Source organism: Aphelocoma coerulescens, chromosome 2 (assembly GCF_041296385.1).
Source record: "Aphelocoma coerulescens isolate FSJ_1873_10779 chromosome 2, UR_Acoe_1.0, whole genome shotgun sequence".
In the NCBI taxonomy this organism is placed as follows: Eukaryota; Metazoa; Chordata; class Aves; order Passeriformes; family Corvidae; genus Aphelocoma; species Aphelocoma coerulescens.
Genome location: NC_091015.1, coordinates 56,938,028 through 56,957,484, shown reverse-complemented (window position 1 = coordinate 56,957,484; position 19,457 = coordinate 56,938,028). Strand labels below are relative to the sequence as shown.

Here is a 19,457-nt window from a genome sequence, read left to right as displayed (position 1 = left end):
AAAGCCTTGATGCTGTGCAAGTTGACTCCATTCCAGCCAGAGTTGGTGCTGCATGCAGCCCCATGGCACCCAGGCAGGGCAAGCAGGGCAGGCCCAGTGCCAGCCAGCAGCCAGTAGTTACCAGCCAGCTGTGATGGGCAACACAGCTTCAGCATCACACCAGGAAGTCAAGGCAGTGGGTCAGGGTTATTTCAGCAAGGTACACAGCCAGGCACAGGTAAAATATGTCAGGCAATAGCAAAGGCAAGGCCATCAAGGCATGATTTGTTCACATGGCTAAGGACATGCACGTAATTTCCCTTTTTCTCCCCCAGACTTGCACAGCATTATGGTGGACTGATAGATCATCAGCAGACTCACAAGCAAGGTCAGATGACTCTGATCTTTACTGGGTTGGTCACCTTAAAAACATTGGTCAGTGAGAATAGGCAGTGACACAGGACATTTCTTCAAGGAACAGATATTTTATTTAGCCCCAGCAGTACAGTAAGGGAAAAACCATTGTACTTGTTGCAAAACCTGCAGCTTTGCCAGTTTTTCTAAAGGCTTTGGTAGATCCAGCTTTAAAATCTGTCCCTTCACACTTCATCTCTCTGATACTGAACTCTAGGTCTACCTGCTGTCTTTGAAAATCATGATCTGATCAATCTATTGTTTGAGCAGGAGTGGACCTGGTAACCCTAGAGGAAGCCATAAGACCAGGATTCAGATTTCAGGACTTGCTGCTGGACCATGGACACCTCACACTTTTTAAAAGAGGCAGAAAGGATCCTGAAATGATCCGGAGTTTTCAACAAAGTTTTTTTATGGAAATGTTAAGGCAAAAACATTTATTCAGGATTGACAGAGTAGGTGTATGTTTTTTCATTCAAAGAAATGTCATCAATCTGAGGTATTAGTAGCATTACTTTTTAAGTGTACTTTATAATCCTCCCAAATCAAGCTTTAATCCATTTGAACCCAGGGATCATAGCACTTTCTGCAGCAGAGATTGCCAGACAAAAAATTATGGGAACTTACAGGGCTGTGAAGGAGGAAGTATAGCCTTGTGTGACTCCTAGAAGTCTGGGGTGGGAGAAATCTGGCCTCAAGCTGCTGGGATGCAGCAAACAACAGTGGGGTCTTCAGCAGAAGGGTTAGAGACTGTCTGCACTGAGCAGAGCAGGAAGAATGAATCATTAAAAAAACCTTTTAAATCATGAAGATAAAACAGATATTTCCAGAACGGATGTGATTCCCAAAGAGTATAATCTCTCTAATGGAGAAAAGATATACTTCAGAACAAATTTGTATATAAATGCACAAGAATATGCTGAACTGATTAGGCACTGTTCAGTAAGTTTATTCTAGGTCTGTTTTGTTACATGTGTAAATGGAAAAAATATGGCATCTGATAATAAATTACCAGACAACTGAAAGTGACGAGACATCAAAGGTTTTTGAAGGCTGATAAAATATTTCCCTGTCCTAGAGAGTGTCTGATCCTTCCCCTCAATTGAATTCCAGATCCAGTTATGGAACCACAGCAACTTTTTTGGCTGCAATGGACCTAAGAAATAACAATCAGATCCCATCCTGAGAGATATAAGAGAGTGATATAAGGCGGAAGTTTTGAATCCTGTTCTGCTTTCATTAACTCTAAATATATAATTATCACAATTCAGTGAGCTGTTTGTGGATTTGGAATGACACAAGTAAAGGTGAAGTTGTGATAATGATTAGTTTTCATATAATTTAGTTTAATATATACTTTGTATAAATTATACAAAGGGAGGTTGGACCAGATGACCCACTGTGGTCCCTTCCAACCTGACCCATTCTCTGATTCTGTGACTACTTCTCATTTGAATAGAGTTTATGTCCTTGCTACCTAAAATCTCTAGTACAAATATCCTGTAAAGGGATTTCCTTCTTCCATCTCTTCCCTTCAGTATCACAATAGCCAGAAGAAGTTGTTAGATCTTCAGAAAAGACAACTTCTTGGCCGCAGTGGGTTGTGGTTATTTTGAGACACTTTGAGGAAAAAAATACAAAGGAATGGATACTTGTGCTGTAATTGCTAGAGAAGGACAGTTGAGGAAAATCTTAATGAAGCTTCAGGGCATGACACTTGGGTCAAGACTAGAGTAAGACGCATGTGTGTGTCTGCCTTTTAGAGAGAAGATAAAAAAGAGTAGCTCGTGAAAGAAGAATCTTACTGGTCTGTAAAAACCAAACAATGCTGTAGACCTGTAGAGACATGTCATAAACTCACCAGTCCTCCTAGCTCAGGAAAATCCCAACACAGTTTTATTTCTTTCAAAATCCAGTATTGACACACTGCAGCTGGACTTCCTGGTAGTTCACAGTTCAGTGGGCTATTCCTGCTATGAAGCACAACATATCCAAGCAGCACATTGTTGTTAAAGCTAAAAAAGCCTCATTGTATAGGAGTAGTTTATGGTCTTTATCAAGGTTGTAGTTTTGGATATAATATACTCTGAATATATGATGAGGCATAAAGCAGACTAATGTTACCAAGATGAAGAAGAAACTCTTCGCCTGAGCCCTGAATTCCACATGAGAGTTAATGTCAGGCCAGTACTTCGCAGCTACTCTATAGATCACAGTCAGCTGGATTACAGTGAGCACAACACACACTGCCACCAAAATCCCAATCAGGCAGTAGTTTGCCATCACCATGTGAGCCTCTAGTAACTCCCTGTGGAACTGGAAGCATTCGGATGGCTTGTACGGCTTCGAGGTGCCATAGTATGAGAGAAGAACAGGAGCGATCACCAGCGCTCCCACCAGCCAGGCAGCCCCCACCCAGGCTGTCGTGTAGCACTTCCGAAACTCCAGGCGGAGGAGGCGGGTGACGATGATGGCCACGTAAAAGGCGAAGGTGGCATACATGTGCAGGTAGATGATGGCGCTCGCGAGCCTGCATGCAAACGTATCAAATTTCCACTCCCCCAGAACGTAATAGCTGAGGCGGAAGGGGATGCTGAGGAGCAGGAAGGTGTGCAGCACCAGGAGGCTGATGATCATAAGGGTCATCACAGATTGTGATCTCCTTTGAAACAGCTGTCGGGACATCATGATGACCCCGAGGGTGCCACCAGCCAGGCTGATGATGTACAGGACTATCAGAACAGCGTGGAGCTTCTCTGAGGAGTCCAGCGGTGTGTCGTTGGACGAATGGTTCTGTTGGGTTATGGAGCTATTAAGCATCATCATAAACTCCTCTTTTGAAGTTTACTGAGAAAGAAAAATAGGAGTTACACGTTTTCTTTGTTACTTCCATTATTATTAACTGGAATGTCATAGGTTCATGAAGAGACACGGTATTGTGTCTGAAATTATGTTATCCCATGTAGTATACAACTTTATAACTGTTGTCATACTGCATATGACAGCAGTAACCCATGCCTCTCAGTATTAAAACCATGTTTTATCTAAGTATGAATGAGATTTTGATTTACTAAACTGCATTCTAGGATTTTGTTTTTCAATTATTTGCCTCTAGGTTCAGCCATTTGAAATAATGAAGACACTGCTTGTTCATAAATTGTGCAAGTTTTATCTGCACTCATGTTATAAAGCTAAAATTGAAGGTGGGAAAATACTGAAATGTGAAATATTGTACCTATTGTGTGGCTACTCTATGATGACACCTGATCCACCTTTTTATCATCTTGCTGAGTGGGTACAGAATACTTATGAGGTAGCAACAGGTTTTTTTCTAGACATATGGATCAAATTAAAATAAAGTTCTGCAGATGAAAATTCAATATCTTCTGGCTTCATCTGCAAGTCTTTTTCCTACAGAAATTCCCTTGAGCTACCCTACCATGAAAAGTGAAGAAAAGCTAAAAATTACTTTAGGAATGATCTTCTGAAAGATATAATTCTTTTGGCACATGTTGAACATAGCCACGTATAGCTGCATTTTTATTTAGACTTAACTCAAGATGCAGACTTGCATACAGATTTCTGTACAAGTATACACGGATAGTATGCAGGGTAGAGACATAATTTTTCAATGAAATTTATCCTTATATTAAAAAGAGTTTTGAAAGAACAGCATAAGAGCTGAAAAATTATTTCTTAGAAAAGCAGCGTCATCTCTCTTGATTCCTTTAAAGTTTGAAATCAGTAACCTTGTTTTAATCAGCAATTCTTAATTCTTTGCACTCATCTGTAAAGTGATAGACTGCAACTGCAAAACATTCTCAGAGGAACTTTTTATTTATGAAGCATCAGGCAAAGCATCTTTAGAAAGTCAAGATCAGTATAAACCTTTCTGTTCATCTCCTTTTAAAATTCATGACCTTATAAATGTTTAAAATTGTTTACCTGTCTAATATTACAAGACAAGCACAAGAAGTATCCCAGAAACTTTGCTATACCAAAAATTTTACAAACCAATTAATTTTCCAACATATATTGTTAATATTTCAAAGTGGCTTTGAGAATGTACAAGTTTTAGTTGTTCTAAACAGCATAATTACAGTTTAATGCCAACATTTCATATCACTTGGAAATAGATTACAATTTTTTCACTATTCATAGCAATAAAATATTTGAATTTTACCTTGTAATCTCTTCTTTTTTGACTTCACCCTGAAATGTGCTATTTCATGCAGCTGTAGCATTTGCCGTACATAAGCAGAGTGAAAAAAACAGCCTTTGACCTGTTTGACCAAGATAACTGAGGGTTTTCTCAGCCCACACACAGGAAGGAACAAGCCTTTCTTTTTGCTTCACTGTGATAGCAATCTCATACGTGCAACTTCTAATGTCCTTTTCATCATCCAGAGAGAGCCACTGGAAAAGCTGCTGAGCTGTCAGGGACCATCAGTGTGCTGGGACAGGTAGAACAAACCCACAGATCTAGTCAGGACTATCTCTGACCACAATTTGGTCAGTCTTAAAGCCGAGATGGGCAGTGATTACCTGAGCTGTACAACTACCACCTGTTACTGGGATTCGCTACTAAACAGGTGAGAAGTGCCACTGATCAAGGAAAGAAATGTGCACCTGAGCACAGGTTTTTTTCCTTATACACACACTTTTCCCCAAACTTGCTTTATGTCTAATAATTAAGCTACATGTTCCAAAATAACAAAGGGTCTAGCAGAGTTAAAGGGATTTCACTCTAACATGTTATTGGATCATCAAGAACTCAGAGGAGATTTCTCACTGTTTAAATATTATAAGTAAAACAAGCCATAGGCATATGTGAAAAGCAACTTAAGAGTTCCCGCTGTTAAAAAAAGATGCAGAGAAGCCAGTGGGCCTTGGAAATTATTCCTGAACCAAAAGCATGAATGCAGGCCCTGAAGCATATCATTAGTACATGGCAGCTCCCTGAAAAGAGGAAGACTTTGAGTCACATCTCTTGTAGAGACATTCAAAAGCAGCTTCTTGACCAAAAATTAAACAGAAAAATGTTAGTCCAGTTTATTTTTCAACTACAGTTCTAGATTTCACTTGGAGTCATCCCTACTCAAACATGATAGGCAGCACATAAGGTTTTGTGAACAATAACATAAAAACCATATTCCAGCAGGGCTGAGCTAGCATTGCTCCTGCCATCAGTCAGCCACCTTCTGTTGTGGATGAGAGGATGGTACCCTTTGAGTGGCGTATCTCCTATTAAGAACAGTGCTAGGAAGAACAAGATATGAAAGAGAGCTACTAGAACTAAATAAATACAAAACTTAGAAAAATAAAAAGTCAGAAAGAGAAACAGGAAACTCTCAGGGTGAGCAAGAATGTGGAAACAGCAGTCTGGGAGACATTCTCAGGATAAACCCTGAAAGCTTTGAGAGAGCAGTTACCACTTCATCTAGACCAGGATTCAGAGTGGCAGGGATGCCCATTTTGGGCAGTGCAAATATTTGTGGGCTTGGGGTAAAAGAAATGTGTGATTGTTCCATCAGAGCACTGCTGGAGAACAGCTGCCTGGGTAATGGTACTCACCAGGTGTGGTTCCAGCATCACTTAATCCCACATAAGGACAGGCTGCTGCCCGACCCTGTAGTGGTGGTGGTTGGATGGCAAAATGATGATCAGCTGGTTCTGCAAAAATGCGCAGGAAGGTAATGAACAGCCTGGGTGTCAAACACTGATGGTTTTCATGAAACTAGAGCCTCAGCCTCTGGTTGAAGCAGGAAATGGCTGCTGCCTTCTCCACAGAGCTTGAAGGAATCCACAAACCTTGAACCACCAAGTAATAAAATCAGAACAGACATGAAGATATTGCATTCCTCAAGTAGCCGCTATATGACAGCCAGCACTCCAGAGAGTGCTGAATCAGACTCTGAGATCAAGAGCTTGGTGCACTGTTACCTTCTTGAGTCCAGTCTGAGCTCTTTGGATGTAAAGTGAGGCCAAAACCCAGCAAAGATGTTGCATGGATAATTCTCTTGTCACCTTGGGGACAGTGCTGTTGGCTGGCACCAAAACTGCGGAAGGTCAGAAACGGAACTTCTCCACTGATGTTTTCATACTTCTCAGTCTCTTCTTCCTTGAAACCTTCCTTGAAGCTTGTATGTTAATGCTGTTCAGTGTGCTAACCTTGTATCTTCATGTTCTTCTGATAAATAAAAGAAAAATTTAAAAAAATCACTCCACTCAGCTCTGTAATCTAGGTTTCAGTTTTTAGGTTAGTTTGTTATTTGAGTACAAGAGGAAATTGAGCCAGCACATAGCTTATCTTGACCAGTGGTGAGCATAAAGATTGAAAGAGGAATGCATCTATACACGACAGAGATCCAGGTCAAGATTAGAATTACAAATAGATTTTAAGGAAGGAAGAAACTGGGCATGTCTGATTCAACACTGGGGTAAACAGAAGACAAAGAAGAAGAGTGAAGGTTTCAATTACTGAGATGGAAAAATTAAACAGAAGAAGAAGAAGTAGCAGTTGAGAAAAGAGAAACAAGGCCTGTTGGATGTTTGAGGTGGGATGATTCTGTGTGGAAGTGTCACTGCTGGTGCCCATGAATGGGTGTAGAAGACTTCCTCTAAGCAGGGACTAGGTCCACAGTAGAACTCTAACTTCTCTATTTCATGCCTGCATGATTTCCTCTGCTTCTGTGTCAGTTTACAAACATATTATCTTTTCTGGTCAGTATAATAGCAACCAAGGTTTTACATGTGATTTCAAGAGCTCCTTTCTGTCTTGGAACAGGCGTAAAACTGTCCTGCCTTTTGCGACTGGATAGATTTTCAGTTTTAGCTACTTCCAAACTAGGGTGATAACAACTGATAATTTAAATGATTTATTAATATTAACCCTCTATTGCTAGCTGCTTACAAGAACTGAGCTACACATAGGTCATAAACAATGGTAAGAGGGAATACCTGTGTTATGCTTTAACGTACTGCTTTTTCTGGGATTGCAGATGAAATCACAGTTCTTGCTGTCTCACTCCCACCTTGTCAGACATGAGTCACAGGTACTGGATAGTGAACAAATCATACTCCATGGTTAGGGAACATACAGGATAATCCCTTTAATTTGCCAATCCCACCCACCCATGCATCATGACGAATTTAATAACTTCAGCCAGTAAATGCTCAACAAGTTTAGCAGAACTTTTCAGATCCTTGGACTACTCTTCTAATTATTTGATTACAGATTTCCTGAGAGATTTTATCAGGCTTTATCAGGATGAAAGAGGCTGTCTGACTTCTCTGTTTATTAGAAATTATACAATATAGTTGCCTTAGTCATACCTATTTAGTATGCCTCAAAAGTAGACATTATGCTTTATATAAATAGAAGTAATGCATCTTGGATTTCTGTGGAGGAATTTGGCAGAGTATATCACAGGCAGGCTATAACTTACCTTTTAAAACAAAGCTGTTATTTCTTTGGTTTGGTGCAAAGAGAAGTGATTTATTATTATAAATTCAGGAACTTGTCATTATTCTCCTGTCCTGGCACATACCAGTTTAGAAGTAAGTTAGAAGATTTATTAAATAGTTTTGTCCCACTATTTGGTCTAATTGCCTTCCAACACCTATAGTGGCAATTAAAGTTGTTGCTTTAGTTTACTGCAGAAAATTGGTATTACTGGCTATAAAGCCATTTTACTTGGAAACAGCTGCAGAAAACTGCATGCGAGTCAAGGATCTGGCACCAACAACATAAATTTTTCCTTATTCCAAATGTTTTCCTTTCTGCTTGATCATGCTTCTACTCACTGTTCTTTTCAAACTTCCCATTGTTTCAGTCTCACTGCCTTTCTCAGAAGTCTGTGTTTCAAAGAATAGCCCCACATAATGCTACTTCACCTCGTTTCTCATGTTCTGCTTGATAAATAAGGTCACAGCCACAGAGTCTGAATTCTTTCCTGATACTTATACACAGAATCAACAAGCCTCTCCAGGAATTAAATCCCTGAAACTAATTTTTGCTTGATACAGAGTTGGGCAAGGCTTAATCTTTAATAAAATAAAAAGCAGTTAGAAAGGAAGCACATAAACCAATTGACTCATTCAGGAAAGCATGATAACAGTTTTCAGCCAGTTACAGGAAGCATGGAGGGTGCCCAAAACACAAAGGTGGTGCTTTCAAGGTGGAGTGGAGAGGTTGTTTTTGGAATTGCTTGCCCTATTTACTCCCCTCTGGTGAGTACCCTGCTGGAATACTGCACCCAGTTCTGGGCCCCCAGCATAAGAAGGATGTGAACATGCTGGAGCAAGTCCAGAGGAGGCCACAAAATGATCAGAGGGGTAGAGCACCTCTCCTATGAAAAGGAGGAGCTGAGGAGAGTTGGGGTTGTTCATTGCAGAGAAGAGAAGGCTCTGGGGAGACTGAAGAGTGCTTTCCAAAGGGGACCTACAGGAAAGATAGAGGGGGACTTTTTACAAGGACAGGGAGGGGTAGGATAAGCATAATGGTAATGGCTTTAAAGTGAAAGAGGAGAGATTTAGATTAGATATGAGGAAGAAATTCTTTACTGTAAGGGTGGTGAGGCTTTGAACAGGTTATGCAAAGAAGCTGTGGATGCGCCATTTCTGGAGGTGTTCAAGTCTTTGATGGATGGGTCTTTGAGTAACATGGTCTAGTGGAAGGTGCTCCTGCTTATGGCAGGGATGCTGAACTTGATGGTAGTTGAGGTCCCTTCCAAACCAAGCCATTCTATGATTCCATGACTGGGTTTTGAATTTGGATTGTTTTCACAAATTCCCACTGATCTTAACCTCTCTGAGATCTTACAACTGTGTGTTTGTGACCATGTTTCACAAATATGAGCCTTATCTTCACTGAGGCAAGTTTCCCATTTTTCTGGAAGAAAAGCAAGTGCTCATGTTCTGAATGGGGCTGCAGAGAGAGCACTAGAAGACAGGGATGAGGACTCTGAATATGAAAAATGATTGAATTTGTCAGTGAATTAATTTATAATTTGATGAGTCTGGTGTCTAGAGGACTGTCACCCCAATTTCATCAAAATACACATCAAAAAAAGTCAGTTAATTAAAAAATAAGAGAAAAGAGGATTTCAAACTATTGAGAATTTGAAGTATCCTGTATCAGCTCCATAGGAATGAAACCTGGGCATGAATCAGAAAAATAGAATTAGCATTTATCCTTATGAGTGTTGGGTAGTAGGGAGTGGGAATGAATATCAATAGTGTGAATTCTAAGATACAAAGGAAATTAAATATATTAAATATCAGTACAAAATAGAAGACTTAGAGCACCTCCAAAATATAGTGATAATGTTTCATTCTGTTCTCAGTGGCAGAAAATGGACTGGTTGAGAAAGGAGAAAGTTTTTTAGATCCTTTCACTAAATAGAGGACAGAATACTAAAACTATGCTGCAAGCTATCAGACTTTTCTGATTTAATTTCCTGTGAGATATCCAAAGATGCCTAAAGAAGCAAAAGTGAATTTGAAATTTGAACATTTTGGCTAGTGGATGCTACTGCAGAAGTTGCTTCCTTCAAGACCTAGAAGAACAGGCAGGGTTAATCCTGCAAACAGAGAAAACTCTAAAGCTGAGGCCACTTGGCAGTGGATATAGTCCTGTATCTATAGAAACTGATGCTCTCAGCTTCAGAGGGCCTTGTCTGTAGGACGACCACCATTTGCAGAAAGTACAGCAGAGAAAAAAAGAGTTCTGCAACACTCGGCGATAGAAGTGGCTTAAAGCATTGTGCAGACAGGAATAATATTAAGGGATTTAAAAAGAAATGCTCACCATATATTTAAAGTGTACTTCCTCCCAATCCCTGCCTTGGAAAAGGTTCTGTTGACTCCTTCAGTGATGCCAATAGCAGCCAGGAGCAAACCTCTGTGCTGGTAAGTCCATCACCCATGGCTCCAGCAGAACAGTGTAATTTCTGCTGCCTTTTTTCCTAGTTGGGAAATCTCTATGCTTCCATTATACACACTGTTTACAGGAATGAAATGCAATGAATGCCACGTGTATGGCTGTTTATTGCCCATACTCTCAGCACATGGCAAAGAGAATATGTACAACCAACCAAAATGCTCTCACACTAAAATGATCATGATCCTAAGTACCATCAAACTGTCTATATAGATTCATTTAATAGCTTTCATGATTTCTTTGTTTCCTCAGTTCAAGCATTTGAACAATTACTGTAATTGTAAGAATATTTCTACATATAGAAGAGAGCGTAGATGGGCCATGCAGCTAATTAACATATTTTAGCCTAACTTTGTGAAAATGGAATATGTGATCGGTTCCAACTGAAGTGTTTATCAGAGTCGTGTTGAACTTATCTTTCCATTGTAACAAAAATAGATTGTAGAACAAAAGTATAGGATGGAGGGGAATATTTAAAATGGAGTGATTAACTTAACTGCTTTTTATTCAACCGCCAGTAGTTCCTAGAAATGAAGGGTGGGAGAAGCAATTAATTAATTTATTTATTGAACTTAAGACTGAGAGAGAGAAAAATTTGCCTTAAGTATGATTAATAATAATGTGATCTAAAGTGTAGATGAAAGCCAGGGAGGAAGATTACCTACGTTTCAAAGGTACACAGACTTATGTGCTCCAATTGTACATTTTCAGTGTACAAAATAACAGAAATAATTGTGTTAGAAACAAGCATCTTTAAACACATTATATTTAGCTGTAAACCTAAAGGCCTAATTAATCAAAAAATTCAAAATTTGGTTCCTTTACATCAGAAGATGCAAACGCTCAAAAATAAATCCTGGGATTATGTTCTCAGTTCAAAGGAGGACACTGAAAGGGACAATTAATTTTTGTCTTACTTTTTTTTTCCTTCTAAAAGAATGCTTACTAAGCATTCTTTTAGGCAAGACTGTCAAAACATTGTTAGCCAGCATAAACCAGTTGCTACCTACGAGAAGCTAAAGATTAATTAATTTAAAAGTTATTTTTTAGATCCTGCTGATATTTCAAAATCCTCCTGATTAAAGAATGAAAAAATAACAGGCTTCTCTGATTAGAGCCTTAGGAATTTTTTGCTTTGCACATTCAAATTTAACAATTTGAATAAAAATAAGATCATATTAAAGTCTAATTTTATTTTCTAAACTAAAGCTCTTTGGTACAACTCAAACCACAAGTTTAAGGAATTTCACAGTCTTTTAACACCTTCTTTTAAAATGTGGCTTAAATTCTGGCTGGCGGCTAAGCTAAGCCCTCACTCATTTCCCCCAGAGGGATGGGGAAGAGAATTGGAAGGGCAAAAGAGAGAAGAAAACTTTTGGGTCAAGATAAAGGCAGTTTAATGAGTGGAGTGGGATAAAGGGAAACATAAATTAAGCAATGCAAAAGCAATCATCACTCACCATCAGAAAACGATGCTCAACCAGTCTCTGAGCAACAGCTACTTTGGAAAAACTCCCCCTTCCCAGTTTTAGTGCTGAATGTGTTGTTATATGGGATGGAATATCCTTTTGGACAGTTTGGGTCAGCTGTCTCTGCTGTGTCGCCTCCCCACCTCTTGCCCACCCCAGCCCACAGGCCAGAGGAGCAGACTCATAAAAGAGAGAAGGTGTTGGTGCTATGAAAACCTGGATCAGCAAGGGCTAAACCATTGGTGTGTTATCAACACTGTTTTGCCACTAATCTAAAACACAGCACCATGTGGGCAGCTATGGAGAAAAATTGCTCCATCCCAGCCAGAGCCAGTACAGGAAAAGAAAAATACAATTGTGAAGAAAACAGTTTAAATATTGTGAATATGTAACAAAATATTAATAATTTCAAAATGTAAGCTTTTTTTTTTGGAACTGTTTTAAAAAGTAAGTTCACAATGTTTTTCTTGAATATGGGTTAATCCAGAAAAAAATCTTTCTAGGGTGAAACTTTCATCTGAATGAACCACTAATAAGGACAATACTTACTTAATATTTTCCTGAAAGCATCTGTCTCTAGTGACAAAACTCTCACTTGGTAGAAGAAGACAGGGACAGAGTGGGGTGTGTTAAAAGGGGTTTGGTCACTGGAAGATGGGGCATATCAGGTGAGCAAGGGCTTCAGTTGTGAGGGTCAAACATGGCACTGAAAGGCTTCCAAGAAAGAGCTGCCAGGCAAAGCTGGCAGTCATTTGAAAGCAAAGCTCCTCAGTGCTGGATCTGGTAACCTCCAGCATCCTGACCATGAGCCGTGTAACAGCACAGAGCTTTGTGGATAGCGTTGAGTAGGAGGAAGCAGCAACATGCTGGAAGGTGGGGCTGCTTTTCAGAGGGACCTCAGCAGGCTGGGGGAATGGTGGTCAGTCTCCTCCCATTGTAATTTAGTTAATTGTGCATTGGGGCAGCAAGCTGTGAGGTTGTTGGTAAAACATGCTTTGTAAATAAGAGAAAAGATAAGATTATGGAACCCCATGCATGTTGTTTGTCGGGTCACTTTATTCCTTCTTATTAAGGGCTTTGGGTACAATGAATAAAGTTTGGGTTGTGAACACTTAGAGGAAGCAGAAGGGCAGCACCAGTCTCTTCTCTCTTGTGACCAGCAATAGGGCCCAAGGGAATGGCTTCAAGCTCTCAGAGGAAGTTTAAGTTGGATATTAGGTAAAGGTTCTTCACCCACAGGGTAGTTGAGCATTGGAACAGACTTCCCAGGTAATGGTCATGCCCCAAGCTTGCCAGAGCTCAGGAAGCATTTGGACAACGCTCTCAGGCACGTGGTGTGATCCTTGGGGTTGTCCTATGCAGGGCTAGGAGTTAGACTTTGCATCCTGTGGGTCCTTTCCAGTTCAGAGTATTCTGTGACATGGCCTGAAGTTGTGTCAGGGAAGGTTTAGGTTGCATATTAGAAAAGGTTCCTCACCCAGAGGGTGGTTGGGCACTGGAACAGCTCCCCAGGGAAGTGGTCACAGCACCAGCCTGACCGAGTTCAAGAAGCATTTGTACAACACTCTCAGGTGCATGGTGTGACTCTTGGAGTGTCCGGTGTAGGAGCAGGGGTTGGACTTGACAATCCTTGAGGGTCCCTTCCAACTCAGCATATTCTATGATTCTGTGATTCTGTGATATTCGTAAAAATTTGAGAGTGGTGTAGCTGTGGATCAGGAGGCCCAGAGAAGGTGTTTGGATTCTCCATCCTTAAAGATTTTCAAAACACAGCTAGACAGTCCTGGGCAGCCTCATCTAACTTTGAGTTTAGCCATGCTTCAAGTAGAGGGTAGGAGTGGATGATTTCGACAGATCTCTTACTGTCCATTTTTGGCTGTGATTTTAACTCATCTCAACACTACAGAAGTGAATCTTCCTTCCACATCTTTATTTTGTGTTCACAAGTTTGGGAAGGTTCAAGTTCCTAAATTTGGTTACTAAATGTAGTTACTAACTGGCAGCAATTACTAATGTGGAACATTTCATAACACAAATTTAAGTTATCATTTGCTCCTACACACATCCTGACCTCCAGAACAAGATTTTGTCCTTGCTATTTTTTTATCATCTCAGGATTTTTCTGTTCTAGCAAAAATACCCCTTGACATTAAACTACATTAAACCACCTTGGTCCAACATAATTACTACTTTTGTCATCTTTACTTCACAAGTAACTGCAGTGGTTTCATACTCCTACACATTTTTGTAAAAGATGTTGTTATGGTGATACATTTCACATGCTGTATTTCTTCGTGTGTTTCTGCTACCACTCTTTTGTGTCCTTTGTGTATTTAAATATTCTCACAAGTGACCAGTTTGGGGTATTTAATCAAGGAACAGCTGAAGATTATTTTTTGTGTCACAGCTTGGCTTTACTTATTTCTGTGTGCACTAATGGCCTTGTCATGTGTTTTATTCGTTCTTGTAATTTTTCTGCTTCCTGTACTTCACATTCATTGGGGTGTTAAGTTTCCTGATGATGCTTGCCATCCTTGTTTATTGTCCCCACCCCACTGCTGCATTACAAAGAGCTCTAACTCTTCACAATCACTAGAGAAAGCTCAGCCTTTCAAACTTCTTAGTCAACTGAACATTAATACTGCCCAGTGAAACAGATATCAGCCCAGATTTACAGTCTCATATTAGTGGGAGACAGAATGAGAACTCCACTTTCAAGTGTGATTATTTTTCATTTTGTTATTTGTGAGTGAGTTTCCAGGTTGAATATGGTTGAGACAAAGCAAAGTGCACAAAAGTGTGCAACATCCATTCAGCAACCCAGAAAGGAGCATATTCTTGAATATCAGAGCAGTGCTACAGTAAATTGCCTCTTTATTATAACAGTGCATGCAGAGGAGATAACAGCAGAGCTAATGAGACTCTGCATATATATATGGGTTGCATTAGTAATGAGAAACAGCTCCGCTAATTAGCTCTGCTCCCTAATGAAATTAAATACATGATGTAAAAGACTTTTACAATTAAGTCAATACAAACCCAAAGTGTATCAGTTTCTAACTCCTTCACTATGACAAGGTGACATAAACAATATCATGATTTTGTATTGGCATGGAACAGTAAGCATTGTTGGTAGGCTGAAGTTGTTCCAGTTTCCTCAAAAAAATCCAATAGCTTCTTTTCCTCATCCCTTCCTTTCCTGCACTCACGCAGACTGGTAAATCAGTGAACTATTATTTCTCAGTTTTTAAGTTAATTTTTGAGAGAAACTTGATACATAAATTTGTCCATGTAAATTCATTAAAAGCAATATAAGCTCAAATTGTAAGCTTTAGTTTTCTTCCCAAGTGGTGAGCTGAATTCTTAGCAAACTTCACAAAGCATATTCACACCGACTGGTCCTACGAATTATCGTCTGCCTTCCACTCTGTGAGCATCTCCTTAATTTGCTGTTTGGATGTTCTTTCCTTCTAAAGTATCCTGGTTTTCCATGCTCGAAGCTGAGCTGAGACCACAAATACTTTAGTTTTTGCATTACTTGAGTAATGAATTATGTTCCATCATGACCCTGCAATACAAAAGGGTCTTCAAAAGCGAGAGAGATGTCAAGAAGCTGTAGAACCACCTCAGCTGCTTTTTTTGGTCATAAGTCGATGGAGAACACAAAATTTGGTGATGCACTCCTGTTGCCTCATCATCCACTTCAAACTGCCCAGACACATGGACAGCATATTGACAAAGTCAATTTACCCCATGATAAGTTCTCCTTGTTCAGAACAGACCAGTCAGAAAACCATTCCAAGCAGTGCCTTCTCTTTTCTTGACACACTACACAGAAGGACTTGAAGCGCTCAGCAGGATCTCTGGTGATGTTTACATACTCAGATGACAAGTGTTCCATGGCACAGTTGTGGCCACCATGGCCATATGTGCTTTTATGATTATATCATATGTATCCTTGATACTCACATAAAGGAGACTCCTCTTCTGTTTTCCTCCTCTCAATCAAATTCTCAGTGTGTCCACATGGAGAATTTCATATCTGAAATGAGGCAAATAGTGAGCAGTTTATTAGAAATAATTCTGTGTATCCAAACAGAGAAAGCAGTGACATATACACTCAGACTTAAAAAACCAGAGAGGGTGGGTTCTCCATCTTACTTTCTAAGCAGATGAATTCAAGGCTCAACTTTGACTTGGGATTCTGTGTTTCTTGTCTTTATTCCAACAATAGTTGCACAATACTCTCTCTTTGGGAGCATGTACCTGGAGCATTTCTTATTCTTTTTGTACAGTTGTTCTCTAAATTTAAGTTGAATGTCCTGGGGCAGTTTCAGGAATGATTACTTAGCAATTAGAGAGAAGTCTGATTCGACTCCCTCTGTTTATGAAGAACTGCTCTTGCATCAATTTCTGACATACGTTACGCTATATTGTGAAACCACACATTTTGTGAAATGAATACAATTTTCAATCATTTCTCAGAATGACTTCCAGTTATCTTGCAAAATGACAGAAAACAGTAGGTAGGTGTTATGCAAAATATCTAATCTCTAGCTTTTTGATCTTGTTGGTTTAAAAGATAACAGAAGGAGCTGTTTTCATTTTATTTCCCAGACTGTCTAAAACCCCAGGTATATTGCAGAGCAGACTACATATTACATTTTCTAAAAGAAAGAATCTTCTGAGGTGCACTTTACTTTGTAAAATTTACAGCTGTTATAAATGTTTTGTTCCACTGGATTGATATTTGACCTGACCTTCCTCACTAGAACACTAGTGATAAAAGGTGACATTTTGTGAGATGTTGGAAACCATTAGGTATTTCCGGTGATGACCAAGCAAAGGATGTGGTCCAGTGATGTAATAAAATGGCCATTATTTTCAGAAATACCTAAACGCAGTCGTATTATGTAGTTGAAACCGTCAGTTCATGAAAGAACAGCAAATTGCTAATATATATTTTTTTTAATAGCCACTTTCACAGATTCATGATATTTTATACAGATTGTCTGCTGTTCAGCTTTAAACTTCTGAAGGCCAGTTCACTGTACAGACAGTTTTATTCTTGCAAACTGAATTTAACTTATGAACCGCTTTTCCCGATGTGAAATTTTGTGATGCTATTTCTAGTGTATGGACACTTTTCATGTCTTGAGAGGATTCTCATTCAGCTGCTCCTTCTGTAGCAGAGGATAGGGACTGTGGTCTGTCTCCATGTATGTGAAATTTGCACCCATTTATGTTTCTCTCCATGCAGCCTCCAGAGAGGTGAAACTCTTCTCTCCAAGGGTATGATTGAAAGTTGTCTGTCACATATTTTCCCATTAATGCAGATAGAGTCTGCCCTTTTTTATATTCTCTCACATTTTTGTAGTTATCTTATTAGTGAAGTTTCTTTGAGGTCTTGCTGCACTTAGGAAAAGAACTGGGAAGACAAAGTCCTACGTGCAATTCTTACACGTCTCTGTTAGAGATCATGGTGCCACCACTCCATTAGTGTATGCCTCCCCCCTCAATCATTGGCTGGTTGTTGTGTTTTTCCATGCTGCAGACCTCTAAAGCAGATGAGAGGCTGTGAGCTCTTTTCCATGGGTCCCTCCCTCAGCGTGTGTCCCCTGTCGAGTGCAAGCCAGGGTCTTGCTTCCTACAGGTTCACATGAAGCATTTGGGATGCTATTAAATTTCTCTGCTAGCATCTGTCTTGCCTCCATTGCTGGCATTGGGCATGTGTCCTTTTCTGACTGTGACCCTGCTATGGGTGGGGTTGCCAGTGGATTTGATAACTGAGCCCCCAGCTGGTTGTGCATTACCCTTCCCAGCTATGGGACTGGCACCATTTCCATTAGCAAGACTTGTCTGAAGTTCAACAAAGGCAAACACAGGGTCTTGCACCTGGGGAAAAATGACCCACTGCACCAGCACAGGCTGGGGGCCAACCTGATGGAGAGCAGCTCTGCAGAAAAAGACCTGGAGGTCCTGGGTGTCCACGAGCCAGCAGTGCCTTTGTGGCCAAGATGGCCAGTGGTATCCTGGGGTGCATTGGGAAGAGCATTGCCAGCAGGTCAGGGGAGGTGATCCTGCCCCACTACTCAGCCCTGGTGAGGCCACACCTTGAGTGTTGTGTCCTGGGTACAAGAGAGACATGGGGCTCCTGGAGCAGGTCCAGTGAAGGGCTACAAAAATGAACACCTCTACAGTTCTACTGGAGCTTCTCTCTTATGAGGACAGGCTGAGAGAGCTGGGCCTGTTAAGACTGAGAAGAGTTGACTGAGAGGGGTCTTCATCAATGTCTGTCAGTATCTGAAGAGAGGGTGTCAAGAGGATGGAGCCAGGCTCTTTTCAGTGGTGCCAACCACTAGGACACAAGGCAGTGGGCAGGAACTGATGCACAGGAAGTTCCATTGGAATATGAAGAGGAACTTCTTTACTGTGCAGTGACCGTGTGCTGGAACGTAGTGCTCAGAGAGGTTGTGGAGTCTGTGTCACTGGAGATATCAAGGACCATCTGGATGCAATCCTGTGTTTTGTCCTCTAGGATGATTCTGCTTGAGCGTGGAGGTTGGATCAAATAAACCACTGTGGGCCCTTTTGACCTTACCCAGTCTTTGATTTTGTGATTCTGAGCCCCAATCACACGTGAATGACACACAACAGCTGCCAGAGCTCATGAGCAAAACCAGCCTGCCATTCTCAAACTGGAGGCATTATTGGGAAAGAGGGAAGTTACTGGTTGAGGGTGAAAGCAGCCAGCTGGCCTGTTTGCTGCCTGCTGAGAAAAAAGGACTATATATTACTTATGGTTAGCCTGCAGGGAATGGACATCGTATATTAGCTTTATTGGATTTTCTCTATTCAGCAAAAAATTTGGTTTATTAAGCAGCTGTTTGCAAGTGAAGAAGATTACTTCACTGAGTGCCAGAAACTTTAGTTCGATTTTCTGAAATTTCTTTCTGGGAAGTCAAGCTGGCGTTTTATTAATGACCCCTTGACTTTTGAAACCAGACCTTGCTTCCGATCAAGTCCTAGCCATAGGGTTTACTTACAGGGAAAATGCGTGCAAAGTTCTATTTCCCAGAAAATAGCAGAAATTAGTAACTTTATGGGTCAGAAATGTCCAAATCTGCAACTCTGTTGAGGCTTTTATTCAGGAACTGCTATCCCTGCTGCCTTCAGGGGTTGTCATGCCCATCTCTCTCCATCCCCGGAGAAAGCATCAAGTGCCTGAAATTCCCAAAACTGCTTTCTTGGCCTGCAGCTGTGGAGGGTACCTTCTTCCTCAACCAGCACCTTTAGTCTAAGGTACCCTGGTTATTTGGAATACATAGAAATGGAAATGTCAGGTGACACAGTCTGTGGAAAACTGCCTGTAAAGAAAAGATCTGCATCCTAAGGGGAATTAGACAAGTAAGATTACAGTCTGATAAAAGCCTCAAATCAGGATCGCTGCAAAAAGCAGTCTTGCTGTATCTGTCCTTGCCTTGACTTGATTTTCCATGATTCCCTGGTGAGCTAGAGAGGGAACTGCTGCAGCTGAAAGACATTCAGCAGGCAAATTCCAGTCATATGGAAAGAGTGATGCAGGAGAGGGAGCAAGGTGTGGCTGAGGGCAAGTTTGCTCCCATCAGTGAGAGTGCCACTTTTAGCAACTT

General features: G+C 40.5%; 1 protein-coding gene across 1 annotated transcript; it reads right to left on the bottom strand.

Moving 5' to 3' along the window:
• Positions 1 to 482: 482 nt before the first annotated feature.
• On the bottom strand, positions 483 to 4,881 carry LOC138105750 (probable G-protein coupled receptor 141). The gene is made up of 2 exons (XM_069005856.1): positions 4,577 to 4,881; positions 483 to 3,240 (listed from the first exon to the last, which is right to left on the bottom strand). The coding sequence occupies exon 2, from the start codon at positions 3,217 to 3,219 to the stop codon at positions 2,350 to 2,352; it is 870 nt and encodes a 289-aa protein (XP_068861957.1). The 5' UTR covers positions 3,220 to 3,240; positions 4,577 to 4,881; the 3' UTR covers positions 483 to 2,349.
• Positions 4,882 to 19,457: the final 14,576 nt, after the last annotated feature.

Excerpts from the sequence above, each read along its gene's own strand:
- LOC138105750 (XM_069005856.1), bottom strand. The coding sequence starts at position 3,219 with ATGATGATGCTTAATAGCTCCATAACCCAACAGAACCATTCGTCCAAC.